A 20,671-nucleotide genomic window follows, 5' to 3' on the forward strand; every position below is an offset into this window, starting at 1 on the left:
AATAAAATCTTAAAAAAAAACACACACATTTTCATTAGCAAATTTAAACATCTTTTTTTTTTAACCTATAGTAGGAATAGAATACATAGAGGCATATAATTGTGTTGAACACTGCCCCCTTTTATGAATATAGCATAAAACTGGAAAGTGGTTAAAAGTCTTGAATAAAAAGTCAGATTTCCTGTGTGGGATTATTATAGTTTTCCTCTGTGTTATATATTCTTTTTGGAGACAAAGAATGAATGGGAAGATATATAGCCTTGGAGATTTAAAAAAATTAATCTAGAAACAATTGTTGGAAGTTTGGTCACAAGTTAAATAACAAACTCTTGCAACAGAATGTATTGAAGAGCTGAGCTAATTTATGTCCTTGAGTAAGCTTGTATTTCTTAAATAATAGGTATATATGAAATTGGGTTAGCTATTTTTATCTAGTTCTATGTTTCTGGGAATGTCAAATTTGGCTAGAAAATCCAAGTTGCCTCTGTTTTTCAGAAAAATCATCTAATATATAAACGTTAAGATTTTAGTAGCATCTACTGGAAACTGAAACAAAATCTGAAGGGTCAAGTCATACCAATTCCCCAGTTTCAGATGGAAGAGAAATCCAGAATCTGATGCTGGAAGAATAAAGAATACTAGGTGATAACAGTAGAGTTCTATTAACTAGACATTAGGTTTCCATCTGAGAGAAGTAATTTATTTTAATTTAATTAAACACTTATGGGACTCCTACTACATCTAACTAACATTGACAATTACATGGGTCGGCAGGATTGTAGGGCAGTGGGATGTAGTAGATCAGAAGTCACAATGCCTGGGCAGTAGTTCCGTCTTTGCCACCAACTAGCTGTGTAACTTTGGGTAAGTCCCTTAACTCTTATGCCCTCAGCTTCCTCATTTATCAAGTGAAAAACTAGATAAACTTTGGGAACATGCCGGCTTAAAAAAAATATGAATCTGAAATCTCAGCTTTAAGTCTTCTACATAGTGATATTACTGCAGGCATAATATACTGTACACTATTCAGTATTTTTTTATCTTATGACTTCAAATAAGATAAACCAATTATCCAAGATTAAAAGTAACATATAAGAGGAATAGGAATAATAACACTAAAGGTCATTAAGAATGAATTTTTATTCTATAAATGGAGGTTGTAAGATTTAAAAACAGTGCTAAATGTGTAATTCAAAGAGCCTTAAAGCAATTTTCATAGAAGTACAAATATGATCTTTCATTATCTATATGAGACTTTTTGGCAGCAGAGAAAATTTTCCTGTAGTGAGACTTGTGTGAACTTCTGCATGATACTTTACACTGCTTTAACTAGAGAAAAAGCAAATTTAAAGGAATTTGTTCTTTTATTAAGAAGTTGCAACACTGGGAAACTGGGTACTTTTTATTGTAACAACAGGCACGAATACTTGTAACTCCCTGTATTGATATTAAAAAAAAAAATAATTCTAGGGCAGCCTGCGTGGCTCAGCAGTTTAGTGCTGCCTTCGGCCCAGGGTGTGATCCTGGAGATCCAGGATCGAGTCCCACTTTGGGCTCCCTGCATTGAGCCTGCTTCTCCCTCTGTCTGTGTCTCTGTCTCTGCCTCTCTCTCTCTCTCTCTCTCTCTCTCTGTGTCTCTCATGAATAAATAAATAAAATCTTAAAAGTAATAATAATTCTAAAATTAAGATTCAATTATCAGCAGACACCAATACAAAAGAAAACACTACTTTTGTTTTTTATTTCTGCCTCCACCCACTAATACCCTATTATAAATGCAGTTTGTAAAAGTGTCAATTCTATTTTAGGTTATCTTCTGTAAACTAGGTATATAATACTTGGGGTTTTACAAGACTTTCAAGGAAATAAAGACTAGTACAGGCAATCAATATAGAATAAGCATAAAGTTAAAAAACCAAAAAATATTATTTATTGTTTGAAATAAAGAGAAAAAAATAGCTGCCAATAACTAGAGCCAAATCACTAAGTTCTTTTCTACTTTTAATATTCTAGTTTTGATGCCTAGATGAAGATCAATGTCAAATGAGTCTTTAAGCTTCTTTTAAAAAATTCAAGTTTGGACAGCTCCGGTGGCTTAGCGGTTTAGCGCTGCCTTCGGCCCAGGGCGTGATCCTGGGGACCCAGGATCAAGTCCCACGTCAGTCTCCTGGGACAGAGCCTGCTTCTCCCTCTGCCTGTGTCTCTGCCCCCCCCCCCCGTGTCTCTAATACATAAAAAAAATCTTTAAAAAAAAATTCAAGTTCAATTGATTTTATTAACTATGTTTAAACTGGAGAATACAGAGCAAAGAAGAAAAGATTCAGTTTTATAAAGGGCAGTCTGTCATTTGATTCCGAAAGTTCCTCATTTCAAAAATTCTAGTTTAATAACAAATGAGTATACACATTAAACATATTAATAGTGGTTAGGATATTCAAAATGACTTTTTGGTAGATATTTAACTAAATCTATAGCTCAAGCATACATAAACAGTTATCAGAATTTTAAAAAGAATACTCATGTATAAACATTTTCTAAGTCAAACTTCAAAATGGGTTTTTTTTAGATTTTATTTATTCAAAATTTTAATTTTGTACTTGGTTTGTAGAAATAACAGAAGATTCTTATAACACAGGATAACTTAAAAAACTGTCTCCTCAAGAGAGAAGACAGGATGACAGAAGACCCTTGGGTACTGGGAACCAGCACAAAGGCTCTCCTTAAAATGAAAGTTGGGTTTACCTACCTGGGTTGTATATTATTTATAGCATCCTATAATAGTGTTTTATATTGTTTTGGGTTTTGGCCAGCTTTGTCCTGAAATAGCTGACATTTCTGTTAGTTTTTCAGGAAGGGGGTCTCAGTGCTTGTTCAATGAAAGACAATTCCTCCTGTCAAGTTCTTTTATAAATTATCTGTCATTCTCTGATAAATGGTAAAAAAAAAAAAAAAAGTGCTGAAGATAACTTTCTTAATACATTCTTCCTTGAAAAAGACCAAGGAGGTTTAGAATCAAATTAAAATAACTATGTTGAAATGCTCCCTTCTTGATAGTCTCCTTTCTGGGGCTCCTTATCCAGAGCTGCCAGTTTCCCTCCATGAGTAGTTTTGATCTCCTTTATTGGCTCTTGATCTTATAGGTCAAGAGTGCCATACACTTGCTCCTAGAACCTCTTCCCTTTATCTATGAATAACATTTATATGCCAATAACTACTATACCTATTTTTAGCCCCAACATCTTTTTTAGAACCTCATACACCTTATATTTTCATTTTAATGTTTAATAGGAATCTCAATCTTAATATAAACAAAACAGAGCTCTTGATATTCTACTCCTTCCCAACCTCAGTAAATGGCACCAACCAATCACTCAGATGTCAATCCAAAAATCTCTGGAGTCACTATTTTATCTTATGTCCCTCATATAATCCATCAGCAAGTTCTCAATCTCTAAAAGTATCTTTAATATATTCGTGTGGCTAACATTTTCACTTTTCTCATCCTTCTAAGTCACCTTTGCTCTTACCTAGACTATTTTAATAGCCTTCATTTCCCCATTTCTATTCTTGCTCTCCTACAATCAGTTCACCATATAGAAGGTAGGGCAAATCAGATCACATCACTCTTTGCTTAAAACCATCCAAAGGCTTTCCAATGAACCAAGAATAAAACACAATCTATTTATTCTGGCTTATAAAGCACTATATAGGATTTGACCTCATCTATCTCTTTAACTTTATCTCACATTATTTTTTCCCCACCCTTCACTATACTCTAGTCACATTAGTATGATTTCTCACAAAGTCCATTATGTTTTCTCCTAACTTCTTTGTGCTAGTTGTTTCTTCTGCCTGGAATGTTCTTTTTCTTTTTTCTTTTCTTTTCTTTTTTTTCTTTCTTTTCTTTTCTTTTCTTCTTTCTTTCTTCTTTCTTTCTTTCTTTCTTTCTTTCTTTCTTTCTTTCTTTCTTTCTTTCTTTTTTCTTTAAGATTTTATTTATTAATTCATGAGAGACACACACACAGAAAGAGAGGGATAGGCAGAGACATAGGCAGAGAGAGAAGCAAGCTCCATGCAGGGAGTCTGATGTGGGACTCATCCTGGACCTCCGTATCACACCCTGAACCAAAGGCATATTGCTCAACCACTGAGCCACCCAGGCATCCCTGGAATGTTCTTTCCACTGATTTTTGCACAGTAGGAAGCTTCTTAGCATTCCTATTAAAGCTTTTATGTAACCTTATCAGCAAAGGTTTTTGAAATCATTTATTCATTAAATTTTTTTTCATGGAATATCTACTACATGGAAACATTGTTCTAGATGCCAGGGGAAAAAAGTTACTCAAGTACACATTAAAACCATAATGAGAAACCTCTTCAAAGCCAGAGAATGATAGAAATTAGATAAAGACAATCAATTCTACATGTTGATGAGGATGTAGAACAATAAGAACTGTCTTCATGACTCAGGGAGTGTAAAACGGCATAACCATTTGCAGTAGTGTTCTTAACAGACCAAACTCGAAATAATTCAAATGTTCACCAACAAAAAGATAAATAAATTGTAGTATTCTTATACAAAGGAAAATTACACAGTGATGACAATGAATAATCTGTAGCTACATTTTAAAATAACATAGTTAAATTTCACAATTTTAAGCAAAAGAAGACACAAAAGAATATATATTATAAGCAGCCATTTATATAAAATTCAAAAACTTAAACTATTGTATTAACGATGAGATCATGGTTATCTTTGAAGAAGAGGGTGTGAATAGTGGTTTCAAGAGTGTATGATGGGACTTTGAGTTTATTTCTTGGACATGGGTAGTAGTTACATGGGTGTGATCACTTTGTGATAATTTATTGAGCTGTAAACCTATCACCTGGGCACTTTCCTCCATGTTATAATTCTATCAAAAAATTTTCAAGGCTTTAAACTGTTCAATTTTTATGATTATGAATCCATTTTATTATAGAATGTTAAGGGTAATAGCTCATCTATAATAGTTGGTCATACTAGAAGGTTTTGTTCATGAATAAGCAATGAAGAAACTTGGTGTTTGGATTTACCATCAGGAACAGTTGCAGCTCTCCTAACCAACTGGTCTGTTTTCATTACACATTCACTCTGAAATGTTCAAAGTGACCAGGTTTCCCCTTTTTTTGTGTTGATTGCTGGAAACCCTAGAGCCAAGTTTGAGGCCCACTTTTAAGAAATATCTAGATACTCCTGTGGTATGCATTTTTGTATGGGTCTTATTCATGGCTCCATATTATATTCCCACAGTTTTCTTTCCTTTTGTCTCACAAAAATAGAGTTTGCTATTCTGCATCTTTTACAAACTTGCTTCATTATGTCTAGAACAAGGCAAGGTATGTATTAATGAACAAAAATGCTCTAAAGGTTTTTTCTCTTTCTTTTTAAAAATATATAGTTTGTTTTGGTTTTACTTCATTTTAAATTTAATGCATTACAGTCAACTGAAAGTCCTACTTGATTTAAGTTTCTGCTACTTACTGATTATATGACTGAAGACATGTTATTTAGCCTCTCTGAGGCTATAAAATAATTTTCACAGGATAATTGTGAAAATTAAAATAATCACCCAAAATATCTACACCCAGCAGAACAACTACCACTAGAAAAAAGCTTAATGAAAAAAGGGAAAACTTGCTCCATACTGAAAACTTACTAAACAAATATAACTAGAATTACTTTTGGGAGATTTTAAGGACATAAAGCATATTAGAACTATTATGACATTATAAACATTCAGCAAAGCTGTTTAATAAAAAATATTTAATTTTTAGCATAAATAAACTATCTTTGGACTGGAATAAATTTATGTATTCCTGCAACATCCACCAGAACATATCACCATCAAGAACAAGTGAAAACATAATCTACATCCAAAAACGTTTTCAAATCAGCTATGTAGTATGCATTTTCCTATAAAATAATACTGTAAATAGCAGCAAGGCTTCAAAGGACCCAGAAAAGACTAGTCAGCTGGTAATTTGGCTAAACCACAGGATTATACCTACATAAATCCTGAGTGTATTTCTTTTGGCTTCTAAGTGGGAGTAACTTTCTACCTTCTTCTAGCTCCCTTTCCTGGCATTTAGAAAATATTCTTTGTCTTTAGTGGTCAGTAGCTGTAAGTAGACAGACCTACGTTGCAAAAGTACATGGCTTATTCATTCCTAGAACTTACAATTTTGTTTTTTGTACTGACTTATATGCTTGTGATGCCCAATCTTCGTGACAAATTTTTTCTCAATTTTCAAAGCCCAACCCAAGTGCTGTCACCATTTTATTCCATATGTTTCAAAAAATGCTATAATATATGGCGTTAAGTACATGAATAGGCTTGGAGTCATATAACCTGAATTACCTCTATCACTAACTAGCATATGACCATGGGGAATTATTTAGTACCCCAGAACCTCAGTTTTATTAAATGTAAAACATGAATAATAATGATGCTACCTACTTCATAGGAATGTCATGAAGATTAAAAGAAACAATGTAAGTATAACATTTAGGACAGTGTCTGGCACAGAGCAACTATTAAATGAATGCTAACTACTATAATGCTATATTTTTCATTATATATTACAATCTATTTGTATACCTATCTCTGTTGTTAGGCTGTGAACCCGTTGAGGATATGAGTTATATTTCAATCTTTAACTTCAGTTCTAAACTAAAGTGCCTAGTAGAGGCTGTCATGATAGATGGACAGGAGTTGTAAGAGGTGGGGAAGATGGAATAAAAAAAGCACTTGAACTAGGATGCATGTTCTTTTTGTATGCCATGAGGATAGGATGTAAAGATAGGGGAGGATTTAACCTAGGTTCTTGTCAGATCTGGGGCAGCAAGGGTTTCCACAGTGGCTTCTATGAGGGTCCTGGCAGGGTTTAAGAGGCTCCAAATTAAAATATTTTTATGTGAAGTAGGTAAGATTAAGAGCATAATTAGTTAGGTGATGATGATAGGAACTGCAGGAGTTGGGAGTCAGAGAAGGCACACGGACCGATCACAGTAAACTGCAGGAAGTGAAGAACTAGGGGTGGTGGAAGGGGAGGAGGGCGGGGGGTGGGGTGAATGGGTGACGGGCACTGAGGGGGACACTTGACGGGATGAGCACTGGGTGTTATTCTGTATGTTGGTAAATTGAACACCAATAAAAATTAATTTATTAAAAAAAATCTCCATATGCAATGCTAACAGGGAGAGAGACTCCTGTGGCTAGGTCAACTGCAGAATTCACTCACTGAATGTATACAAAGTAATGTTTCTGGGAGGAACAACACAGTTAAAATACTGTCATTAGTTTCCACTCTAGATTTTTAAATATTGATGACATGTTTTCTAATATCATGTCTGTAACAGCACAGAAAAAAATAAACCAAACTTGATTCAATCCTGGTTCAACCATTTACTACTTGTATAACCCCAGCAAGTTACTTAATTATTGTGTCTTTTTATTCAACTGAGAATACTGCCATCATGTGGGATTATTATGAGGGTTAGTAACAACAAATATAAAGTGTCTGATACAATACTTGACCAATAGAGGGGTACTCAATAAACAGTAACTACTACTGTTATTTTATAGATCTGCAAAGTTTCTCTGAACATTTCCTTCAACATTTTGAGAAGTATAAAAATCAGCTAACAAAGTAACTGTTAACAGTCACATGTTCAAATATAACATGAATATTTTAAAGTTAATTTTTATGTTGAAAGGTAAAGATTCCGGCAGTCTGGCTGGCTCAGCAGTTTAGCGCCGCCTTCAGCCCAGGGTGTGATCCTGGAGACCCAGGATCGAGTTCTGTGTTAGGCTCCCTACACGGAGCCTGCTTCTCCCTCTGCCTGTGTCTCTGCCTCTCTCTGTCTCTCATGAATAAATAAATAAAATCTTAAAAAAAAAAAAAAAGGTAAAGATTCTGGCAAATTATAGCACACAAGGCAAAAGTTAAGTTGTAGAGATCAGACTAACTTCGGTTATGGTTTTCCCCCCATTATGAATTGCTGTAGCACAAGAATGAAAATCACTAGAACAAAAAAGTGATACCTTTTTAACCCTCTTAAGAAACTGGCCCAGCCAAAGGAAATGTGTATAGTAGGTGTACTTATAACCTATTACATTGGTTTGAAATTTCACTTGTTTTCATCTATCCTTTCTTCAGTTGGAAAATTTTGAAACAGGTGAATGTATTAAAATCTGTTCAGAAAACATAATGAAAAGGAACCTCTAACTAAAGACCTATAATGGTTTCATCTTATTTAGTAAATTTAATCTCTCCTGGCTTTGAAGATTCACCATAAGCTGGTTCTATGCAATTTACCCTTATTTACCACAACTTAATTTCATTAATTCTTAATCGAGTCTAGCCTCTAAATCCTACACCCATGCTGGCTCACTCTCACCTCTGCACTCTTGTGTGGTCCCCAGCTGCACTGTACTCACCCTCTATCTGTTTTCTCACCAGGGCCTGCTTATGCCCAGGACCTGTGCACTTTGAATAGCACAATTAGCATCTCATCACAAACTGTTCTAGTTTTTAATTTACACAATCCAGCTCTTTAACAGTAGAAAATTCTACTCTATTAATTTCCTTTCCATGTTTGTTCAAGACAAAAGACTACCTTGCAGGCCACACATTAAAAAAATGACATTGAAGTGAGACCTCTCATGAACCATCTTCTGCCAGTCCTGACGAGGAGATTATAATTTTTTTTTAAATTTTTATTTATTTATTTATGATAGTCACAGAGAGAGAGAGAGAGAGAGAGAGGCAGAGACACAGGCAGAGGGAGAAGCAGGCTCCATGCACCGGGAGCCCGACGTGGGATTCGATCCCGGATCTCCAGGATCTCGCCCTGGGCCAAAGGCAGGCGCCAAACCGCTGCGCCACCCAGGGATCCCGAGATTATAATTTTTTTTAGTGAAGTTACATGACAGGCAAAGTTAGTATTTGTTGGCTGATTTTTAGACAAGTCTTGGAAATAAAGTCAATCCTGTACAATTTTCTTAATTCAGCAACGTTAAAGCTTTCTAATCGCTCTAAATCAAAATTATAAAAAATTATAAAGGGAGAGACTTCTTTAGTCAAAATTTCCTTTGAGAAAAGCTTTTGAACACAAAGAATAATTCCTAGGGTTCTCAAAACAAGAAGAATTTCTACATCTTATTTGTAACTTGTTCTTTCACACATGGCTATTAGATCAGCATAGATTATAAAAACTGCACACAAATAAGTAAAAATTAAATATAATCCTGAATTCCTTAAATGTTATTATTGGTTGAAAATCACAGGAATGACTCCCAAAATTTAGGACAAGTTAAATTAAACCACATTTAAGATTTATCATTTTTGTTACTGTTTTGTTTCTTCATTCAGAATTTACTTAGATTGACTACCTCCAGGAGTTATTACCCAAAACACTCAGACTTTAACTGAAGGGTGTAATATCAGGAAAGAGTAATGTCCAAACTTTTCCTTTGAGGTTTTAATTAATTTAGTGGTCAAAATGAGTTTCTTTCTTAACAAATGAAGTTGTGTTACCTGCTCAAATCTTATCATTGTGAATCAACCTTATTGTACAAATAATTTAAGATAAGAAATATGCTTTTGTATTCATGTTTAGATAAGAACTTATCATTAAAAAATAATAAGGGAATAAGGGATGAGGAAATTGACCTAGAGCCCCATTAACAAAAAGTATCTCTCTAATCAAAACACATGAATTTAAATTACTTAGGAGAGTACTTAATAATACTATTTGAAAATTTCATGAGTCAAATCTCATAGATTCAAGGTAGTGCCAGTTTAAAAAGTACTTAGATACTAAGAAATCTGTTAACTGATATTAGGCAAGTATCCTTTTTTGCAATCTCAGTAATACCACCATGAAGGGAATAAGAAGACAAGAGTAAAAAGACTTCCCTCTATCCACAACGGTAAATTACACAAATCTAGGTATAAAGAAAGGTATAAAGAAAACTTTAGTTTAACAAAAGTAACTTATGATACCTAGACAAACTATCAAAGGTTTACAGATGACAATTTAAAAAAATTGCCATGCCAGTATTAATCATTTTAGATCATGATAAAAAGGCTTAAGGAAAATTATTCTCAATATTGTAATAATTCTTATTAAAAAGACAATTTTCTAAAATATTATTATTTAATCATAATCAAGGATTCACAGAAAATATTTATCATGAAAGAGTCAGCCACAGCCAGTAATACAGTGTTGTTACAATACAGAGGAAGGAAGAAAGAAATATGTGAAGATCAAAATTTATCACTTACCTCATGATTCAGCTCTGCTATCTGATCTTTCAGTTCCCTAATATACTGGTTAGAATCAGACTTGTTAAGCTGTCCTTGAAGCTTTCCTTCTTCTTTCTGTTTTGTGACAATAGAACAAACCAAAAACAAGAGACAGCGTTCACAACATGTACTCAAATATTTGAAGATATAGGACAGCATAAAGGCATATCCTTTAACCGGCTAAATTCTGAACTAATCTGGAAGGTATTCTCAAACTATGTCTGGAAGGTAATTTATAGTAAACTATACTGAATATTTCTAAATAATGCTTAGTGGAAGTTGTTTACAACAAATACAACTTGTAAAATGTACCTTTTGAGAGACTCTTAGAAATCAACAATTGAATGAAAACCAGTGAAAAAATTACCCTAGAATTTCAAAGGCATTCTCCTAGTTACATTGGGCACAAATGATTTTCTATCTCTACTATAAGAGATTCAACTCTTAGTTGATAAGGTAGTGGGCCTCCCACAGCTACCCTGGGAATTAGCTTTTGTTTGGCGAACAGAGAAAAGAAAAAAGAAAAGGTTCTGCAACCATTCTTAAAAGGAAAAGGATAGCTCTGAATCTCTTCTGTTTAATTAATTTAGGAAAGTATGTTGGGAGTCCTAGATATAGCTGATAAAAAGGTACTCCAATAATAACAAATAGATCTAGAACCATACTGTGACCATTTTCCAGGGATACAGATCAGGGAGGAGAGAAGCTGCCTTTTTCTTTATCATTGGAAAACAAATGTGACTTTTAAGATATAGGGCTTATGAGAGGATGAAACTGAATTGTTTATGACATCTCCAGATTATTTTAAGTTGATGCTTAAAATGTGAAGAAGCTGTGATCCAGAAACATCTACTGAAATTACTAACTCCTGATAGCAGAAAAGTACTGGTTTACTTTTAATAGTCACAACCACTCAGTTTCCTTCCAATGGAGACAACCACCATTGACATTTTTTTAGTGTAATCTTTTCATGATATTTTGTACATACGTAATCAAACACAATTATACACACACACATATTTTTACCTATACTACAGACACTCTATACACTGTTCTACACTTGCTATTATTCTTAAAAATCCAATTTGCCCCAGGTCAGGCTCCCTGCTCAGCAGGGAGTCTGTCTCCTTCTCTCTCTGCCCCTCCTCCTACTCCACACAGGGTCTCTTGATTAAATAAAAATTTTAAAAAAACCCAAACAAACCAACCTGAAGATCATTTAATATCACTACATACATATAGGTAAAAAAGAGCTACATTTTGATTGAAAGAGTTTTTAAGTCTCTGTAAAAGTTATCTTAGTGCTATCTGAATATAAGTTTTTTAAAAGTAAATTTTAAAATGTACTGTAGGCCCATAAAATTACCTCAAAAGTAAAGGGTTATACTGCAGAGCACTTTCCAATGTGGAGATCTCTATTGCAATCTTTCCATTCACAGTAAGAAGGGACCATAGACATCACCTGGTTTGGTCCCCTGACTGTAGCTAAGTACATGCTCTACTTTCCTTCTTATATACCTTCTCCTAATATCCTTGGTAGAAAGAAGAACTAACTAGAATTGCTCCAGTAACAGAATGGGTGACTCCCCTATAAAATCAGGGTACCATTCCAAAAGAATTGCTCTTCTTCATTAACTGTCTTTCTCACCTTGATTGCATTCTTGTGTACCTTAGTTTACTCTTCAAATCCTATCCAATTATTCTTACAGGCCAACTCCTTTTTTTTCTCCTTCTGTTTTTGGCAATCTGCCTTAAAAATCTTTCACTAGAATATGGCCTGCTGAAGCAGTTTAGCTAATATTTGTATAGATATAAAGGAAAAACTATAGTTTCTATAGGCTTTAAGAGTCTCATGTTCTACCGAATGAGCTAGCCGGTGCTTCTATAGGCTTTAAAACTTTTCTTATATATTTGAACACATGAAAATCACATATTATCATCTAAGCAAAGAACTGTCTAATTTAGGGGTACCTGGCTGGCTCAGTCACTGGAGCATGTGGCTCTTGATCTTGGGGTTATGAGTTTGAGCCACATGCTGGGTGTGGATATTTCTTAAAAATAAAATCTTATTTACAAAAAGGAACTAATTTAACAATTATATTCCAAATGCACTAGGCTTCTTAAACATATTAAACAGACCTTATGATTTTTAGTCATAAGCCTATATTTAAGAAAAAAATATTTTTTGAAAATTTAGTTAGAAACATTGGTTTAAGCCAAAGCAATCCTGATAAAGAAGAACATCTTAAAAAAAAAAAGATTTATTTATTTATTTATTTATTTATTTATTTATTTATTTATTTATTTATGAGAGAGAGAGAGAGAGAGAGAGTGAGTTAGAGGCAGATACACAGGCAGAGGGAGAAGCAGGCTCCATGCAGGGAGCCCGACGTGGGACTCGATCCCGGGTCTCCAGGATCACACCCCGGGCCGAAGGCAGGTGCCAAACCGCTGAGCCACCCAGGAACCCCAAGAACAAACATCTTATAATACCAGATTTCAAAATATACTACAAAGCTACAGTAATCAAAACAGTATGGTACTGGCAAAAAATATATATAGACACATAGATCAATGGAGCCCCAGAAATAAACCCATGATTATATAGTCAATCTATGACAAAGGAAGCAAGTATATATATAATGAGGAAAAGACAGTCTCTTCAATAAATGGTGCTGGGAAAACTATATAGGTACAAAAAAAAAAAAGAAACTGAACCATTTTTCTTACACCATACACACACACAAAAAAAACCTCAAAATGAATTAAAGACCTACATGGGACACATGAAACCATAAAAATCCTACAAGAGAGCGCAGATAGTAATTTCTCTGACATTGGCTATAGCAACATTTTTTTCCTACATGTTTCCTAAGACAAGGGAAACAAAAGCAAAAATAAACTACTGGACTACACCAAAATAGAAAGCTTTCTGCACAGCAAAGGAAATCATCAAGAAAAAGGCAATAAAACAAAAAGGCAATCTACTGAATGGGAGAAGATATATGCAAATGATGCATCCAATAAGGAGTTCCTATCCCCAAACCCAAACAATCCAATTTAAAATGGGGAAAGGATGGGATCCCTGGGTGGCGCAGCGGTTTGGCGCCTGTCTTTGGCCCAGGGCGCGATCCTGGAGACCCAGGATCAAATCCCACGTCGGGCTCCCGGTGCATGGAGCCTGCTTCTCCCTCTGCCTGTGTCTCTGCCTCTCTCTCTCTCTCTCTCTCTCTGTATGACTATCGTAAATAAATAAATAAATAAATAAGACATAAAAAACAAAAAAAAATAAATAAATAAAATGGGGAAAGGAGGGCAGCCCCGATGGTCCAGCGGTTTAGCGGAAAATGTAAATCAAAACCACATGAGTTATCACCTCACACCTGTCACAACAAATGGCTAGAATTAAAAAGAGAAGAAATAGGGCCAAGCAGTTTGGCGCCGCCTTCAGTCCGGGGATGATCCTGGAGACCCGGGATCGAGTTCCATGTCAGGCTCCCTGCATGGAGCCTGCTTCTCCCTCTGCCTGTGTTTCTGCCCCCCCCCCTCTCTCGCTGTGTCTGTCATGAATAAATAAATAAAATTAAAAAAAAATAAAAGATGTGAGAGCCCAAAATAAACACTTATATTTTTTAAAAAAATAAGAAGAAATAACAAGCGCTGACAAGGATGTGGAGTATAAGGAATCCTCATGACCTACTGACAGAAATGTAAATTGATGCAACCACTCTGGAAAACAGTATGGAAGTTCCTCAAAAAATAAAAAAATAGAATAACTGGATCATAGAATATGATCCAATGTTTCCACTATTGGGTATTAACCCAGAGAAAACAAAAACACAAATTTAAAAAGTATATGCACCCTTATGTTTATTGCAGCATTATCTGCAATAGCCAGGAAGGAAGCAACCTAAGTATCCATCAATAGACAAATAGATAAGGAATTTGTGGTATGTATATTCAATAGAATATTGCATATCCATAAAAAGGATAAGACCATGCCATTTGAAACAATGTGGATGGACCTAGAGGGTATAATGTTAAGTGAAATAAGTCAGATTGAGAAAGACAAATACCATATGATTTCACTTATAAGTGGAATCTTAAAAGAAAAAAATTAATAAACACATAAAAAGCAGAATCAGACCTATAAATAGAACAAACTAATGGTTGCTAGAGGGGAAGGGGATGTGGGTTTGGGCAAAATGAGTGAAGGGGAGTGGGAGATACAGGCTTCCAGTTATGGGAATAAAGGCACAGCATAAGGAATACAGTCGATGATATTGTAATAGCAATGTAATGGGACAGATGGTAGCTATATTGGTGGTGAACATAATGTATAAACTTGTCAAATCACTAAACTGTATACCTGAAACTAATATAACATTGTATGTCAATTATACTCAATTAAAAAAAACAAAACCAAAACAGCAGAAATATCGACTCAGAGCCCCAATCAAATCATATATGAAGCTGTGTTTTTTTTTTCATTCATATGTTCCACAATTTCCCTTGGTTCTAGACTTATTCCATCTCAGTTCTCTATATCCTCAAAGTAGGAGAAGATTATGTCAAGTAGAAGGGAAAAGTAGTGAGTGAATCAAGAGGGGAGAAAAGGAAGAATGAGGAAAAAAGAAAAAAATATATGGAGAAAGAATATTCACTGAAAATTAATTTTATAGAATGTATTTTCCAAATTCCATATATGGCATGAGAAATGGCAACTTCCAAAGGGGACTAATTCGATAAGAATCACTCCTTCGGTTATTATGTGTTTAGCTGTCCTCTGATGGCTTTTAATTTTAGCCTAATTTTAGCATTGTGCCATATTAACTGTCTTGAAATAGTTGATTAAATGGAAAGTATAATTGCCAACTAGGAAGAAATCCTCATGGAAGAGATGGAAAGGCTAGATATCTGTGGTTTGGGATTAGATTTAGAAAAGTTTTCTTTATATCTGGTCTCCAGTGAAAGCAAAGGTCTTGACAATTTTGAATATCCCAAAGTAAGAGTATCATGCAGGACAAAATAAAATTCTCAGGATGAATAAAATGACAATGTCCAAAGTAAGTACTAATGTAAGAGAGAAGTTCAAGAATGCAAAATACATTAGGTCTGAAAAGCTGTCAAATGACCAATAATCATAATTAATACCAATTCTTTCCTATAGGGAAACCTGCATGAAAGAAAAGTTTGGCATGTAAGATTAAATTTGGGATGCCTGGGTGGCTCAGTGGTTGAGCAGCTGCCTTTGGCTCAGGGTATGATCCTAGAGTCCTGGGATCTAGTCTCAGGATGGAGTCCCACATCGGGCTTCCTGCATGGAGCCTGCTTCTCCCTCTGCCTCTGTCTCTGCCTCTCTCTCTCACATTCTGTGTGTCTCTCATGAATAAATAAAATCTTAAAAAAAAAAAAAAAGAATGATTAAATTTGTTTTGCAAAAAGTGACTGACTTCAGAGATATGTTTCCCCCAAAGGTAGGTCTTAGTAAGGTTTAGCCAAAAATTTTGCACCTTGATTTCTTTAGAGGAAAGGCAGTATTTAATAAAAAGCAGGGCAATTAAGAAATTTTACAATAAAGAAATGGAGTGTTTTTTACTTAAGAAAAAAAAAAAAGACTCCTGAATGATATTCGTGAAAAGTCAAAGAAGCCCTCTTATGGACTTTATGACTAAAAAAATCAAGTGTTCCTTGAATTTCAATTCAATGTAGAAAAAAGGCAGAATTTCAAAGAGAAAAATTTTATATATTTGATTAAATATAATTGTATATAATTGTTCTTTTAGATTTAAACATAACTATTTAAGCTTAATATTAGGTTTCTCTGGAAAGCTTTTAACATACATTCAAAAGTTTAGCAAAAAAATCTGATGCCGGGCAGCCCAGGTGGCTCAGTGGTTTAGTGCCGCCTTCGGCCCAGGGCGTGATCCTGGAGGCCTGGGATTGAGTCCCATGTCGGGCTCCTGCATGGAGCCTGCTTCTCCCTCTGCCTGTGTCTCTGATGAACAAATAAATAAAATCTTAAAAAAAAAAAAAAAATCTGATACCCATCAAACCATTATTTCTGTAGGTACACACAAATACACACACACCCAAATAATAACTTGTAAGGCACACTGACTAAACTGAGGGCAAAGGAAGGGTAATTAAGCAGCTCTACACTCTAGCACTGACCCCATCCCTGCATAGTTACCATATTTTAATAGCAAGCATGCCAGTATGACAGGCACACTGGTTGAAAAGCTCTGCATAAGGTTCTGATTTAACAGTCTGCTGCAAGGGAATATGGCTGGTTCTTCAAGAAGTGGAGTAAAGTGAGAGATGTCCTACATGCTAATTAATAAATTTAAAAATATAAGTAACATTTTCTCTAAAAGTCTGATTTTTATGCTCTGCAAATGGGCTCTTATTTAAATATGTTAATCGAAGCTCTTTAGGGTCTTCCTTAAAGGTAACTAAATACACATTTACAATGTCAAAAAAAAAAATCCAGTTAACTATTATAAAAAGTGGGTAACAATTTAATTTCACCTCTGAGAGAGTTTATTCAATTATCTAATGTTTAAGGGTTTTTTTGCAAAAATTTTTAGTTTTCTATTTTCAATCATGTCTACATGGTTCTTTTCTGATAAGCAGGTGGGAAAATGTCAGCTATACTAATAAATTTACCACTAACCTGGATTTTCTTGACATTTTCTTTTGGCTCAGCTGATAGTAACAACAGATTGCCAGTTAAGTGGTTTCCTAAGCAAAACTAATTAGGCAAGCAACACACTTAAAGTAAGAGCTCCAATACATCTACAAGTTTGGTAATTCTGTAATTTCACTGAACTGACCTTAAGTATATTAGCTTTGTCATGCAATAAAAGAAACTTTAGATTAAAAGAACATAAAGTGATATTTATAAAAGGCTTCAATTCACTTTCACTCTTGGATCTTTCAATAATTATTTTAGCAATTATCATCATGATGTCCATAATAATCTAATTCATATTAAAGCCTTAAGCTATAGTTCCATGTAGAAGTTTCTTAGTCAAAAGTTCATCAAAAATCTAAAGATAGGCATGATTAAGTGATTAGGGAGAGAGTATAACAACTTTAACTTACTCTGAAATGCATAAAAAAAATAAAAGGTAGCTTGAATGGTGGATAGGTAAGTATCTAATAAAGCAACAGATAAAACAAATATATAAAAATATTAATTCCATATGGAGGTGGTGAATGTTCCCTGTCCAACCCTTTCAACTTTTGTATGTTTGAAAATCTTCATAATAAAATACTGGAAGAAATCATCAATACAAAAAGAATACATGCCTCCCATCCCTCTAGAAAACAAGCACTTAGGCCATACTGTAGTTCATTTCCATATGTGGGAGGTATTTATCTCCCAAAGGTTATTTACTGGTTCTTCGTTTATAATCTACCTGTTGCTCTAAAATTTGAACTTTCTCCAAATTTTACTAGAAACTTAAGAAACTGAAAATATTAAGTCATAAATTAGTACTTCATTAAAACAATGTAATTTTAGAGACTAAGCTGAGTTACAGTTTATCTCTATAGTATTTTAGAGTAGATTTTACAGTTGTTATATCAGGATCTATTTTCTCTCCTTCATTATGTAGTGGTCATAGGATAGGAATTATCCCCATCCTTAACCTCATAGGTAGGCCCTGATTGGTAGGGTTTAAACCAAACAGGATAGTCACATCTGTTTGTACTGTGTGTCTGGTTCAGGTCTTACTCAAATAGTGACTCTCAAAACTTTAACTGGAAATTATGGGTTGTAGCTTCTTATTCTGGATATTATGATAAGTAGGTATAAGGCTTATTTGTCAGCCATTTTAACACAATGAGAAAAGCCTTCTAAGGATAAAAAATGACAAGCAGAAGGGGGCTTGGCTAGCTCAGTCCAATAAGTGACTGACTCTTGATTCCGACTCAGGTCATGATCTCGGGGTCCTGAGACTGAGCCCTGCATCCAGCTCTGTACTCAGCAGGGCATCTGGTTGAGGATTCTCTCTCCCTTCTCTGCCCCTCCTCCCACTCGCACAATCTCTCCTAAAATGAATTAAAAAAAAAAAAAGATAAGCAGAGCAAAGCCTTTAGAATCACGTCTAATGAAACATGTTGGAACCCAAACCAAACTTTTCCTGAAATATATCCTATTTCTGGACTTTTCAAATACATAAGCCAATAAATCTCCTTCATTATTTAAGCTATAAATACATCCAGAATAGAGTCTCTTATTATCTGCAATAAAAACATCCTAAGAAGGGATCCCTGGGTGGCACAGCGGTTTGGCGCCTGCCTTTGGCCCAGGGCGCGATCCTGGAGACCCGGGATCGAATCCCACGTCAGGCTCCCGGTGCATGGAGCCTGCTTCTCCCTCTGCCTGTGTCTCTGCCTCTCTCTCTCTCTCTCTGTATGACTATCGTAAATAAAAAATAAAAAAAAAATAAAAATAAATCCTAAGAGATATATTTTTTAAAGATTTTATTATTCATGAGAAACACACAGAGAGAGGCAGAAACACAGGTAGGGGGAGAAGCAGGCTCCATGCAGGGAACCTGACGTGGGACTCGATGCTGGGTCTCCAGATTCACACCCTGGGCTGAAGGCAGTGCTAAACCACTGAGCCACCCGGGCTGCCCTAAGAGATATTTTTTAAAATGTGGTTAACTAAATGAATACAAATAAAATTTATGACATAAACAACAAGGTAAACAAATATACTACAAACAACCTAACCTAGGAAATGCTTAAAACAGTGATTCCCAAAGATGATAATGGTTAGGCGTTTTGTAAACACACAGATTAAGAGAATCTATTTCTGACCTAATGAATTCTAAACATCTGTGAATGGGGTTTGAAATTCTGCACACTTTGATAGTTATATAAGTGGTAGTTCTGATATAGCTATTGTGTAGATCTATACTTCAAACACACTGGCTGGGCAGCCCCGGTGGCTCAGTGGTTTGGCGCCGCCTTCAGCCCAGGGTATGATCCTGGAGACCCGGGATTGAGTCTCACATTGGGCTCCCTGCATGGAGCCTGCTTCTCCCTCTGCCTGTGTCCCTGTGTCTCTGTCTCTCTCTCTCTCTGTCTCTCTCATGAATAAATAAGTAAAATCTTAAAAAAAAAAAAAAAGATTATTAAAAAAGAAAAGAAAGAAACACACTGGCTTGTACCATCTTTGAAAATTTTGAATACAAATTCAAAATTTTATTTATATGCCAATTTTGAAACACTTTCACCTTTTAAGATTCTCAAATATTTTACAAGTGTATGATTATAGCATTTACTTACTCTACCTTTGTATATAAAAAAGAGGTAACTTGACGGGATGAGCACTGGGTGTTATTCTGTATGTTGGCAAATTGAAAACCAATAAAAAATAAATTTATTATTTAAAAAAAATTTTTTTAAAAAAGCACACAAAACAATCCCCCCATATAAATAAATAAATACATACATACATACATACATACATACATACATACATAAAAAGAGGTAAATATTTCTTTTAACTACCAGCACAAAGTTTGGTAAATGACCAAGACTAATAAACTTATTTACAAATAATCTCTACATTCCAAGAGTGAATGTATTTTAAAACAAAGGAAAACTGGTAAGGTTTCTTAAATTAGTTTCTTTTAATTCTGCTATCAGTTTCACTTCATATTATTTCTATATTAATTTCAGCTGGTCAGTTCCCTGTCTATAGAGGTTGGTTCAATTTTGAACTCAAATCCCTTTCTTGGTTAACTTAGCTCTCAAATAGAAAATATTATTATTTTAAAGTTTAGTAATGTATGATGAGGAACTAAATAATGTTTAAGATCAGAAAAACAGGGATCCCTGGGTGGCTCAGCCTGCCTTTGGCCCAGGGTGTGGTCCTGGAGTTTCCGGATCGAGTCCCATGTTGGGCTCCCTTCATGGAGCCTGCTTCTCCCTCTGCCTGTCTCTCTGCCTCTCTTTCTCTCATGAATAAATATTTTAAAAAATATATCAGAAAAACAACCCACATATATGAACACTATGACTGAACACTAAAATACTTGTTCATAAGAATGAAGGAAAACCAAAGATCTGAGGACTAGCAGAATAATTCTTTAAAAACTTAAAAGTATTGGGGCACCTGGGTGGCTCAGTGGTTGAGCATCTGCCTTTGGCTCAGGTCGTGATCCTGGGGTCCCAGTGATGGAGTCCCACATTGGACTCCCTGTGGGGAGCCTGTTTTTCCCTCTGCCTATCTCTGTGTGTCTCTTGTGAATAAATAAAATCAAGAAAAAAACCTTAAAAATATCAATATCTGTGAGGG

General features: G+C 34.9%; 1 protein-coding gene across 9 annotated transcripts in view; it reads right to left on the reverse strand.

The window, feature by feature from the left end:
- The window catches only part of EVI5 (ecotropic viral integration site 5), a 197,235-nt gene that overhangs the window by 18,399 nt on the left and 158,165 nt on the right, over positions 1-20,671 (reverse strand). For all 9 annotated transcript variants that reach the window (XM_055340087.1, XM_055340091.1, XM_055340092.1 and 6 more), the window contains one exon: positions 10,330-10,425. In XM_055340087.1, coding sequence (XP_055196062.1) covers positions 10,330-10,425 — 96 coding nt within the window. The remainder of the gene's footprint in view (positions 1-10,329; positions 10,426-20,671) is intronic.

The sequence above is a fragment of the Nyctereutes procyonoides genome, unplaced genomic scaffold (genome assembly GCF_905146905.1).
Source record: "Nyctereutes procyonoides isolate TBG_1078 unplaced genomic scaffold, NYPRO_anot_genome, whole genome shotgun sequence".
Lineage (NCBI taxonomy): Eukaryota > Metazoa > Chordata > Mammalia > Carnivora > Canidae > Nyctereutes > Nyctereutes procyonoides.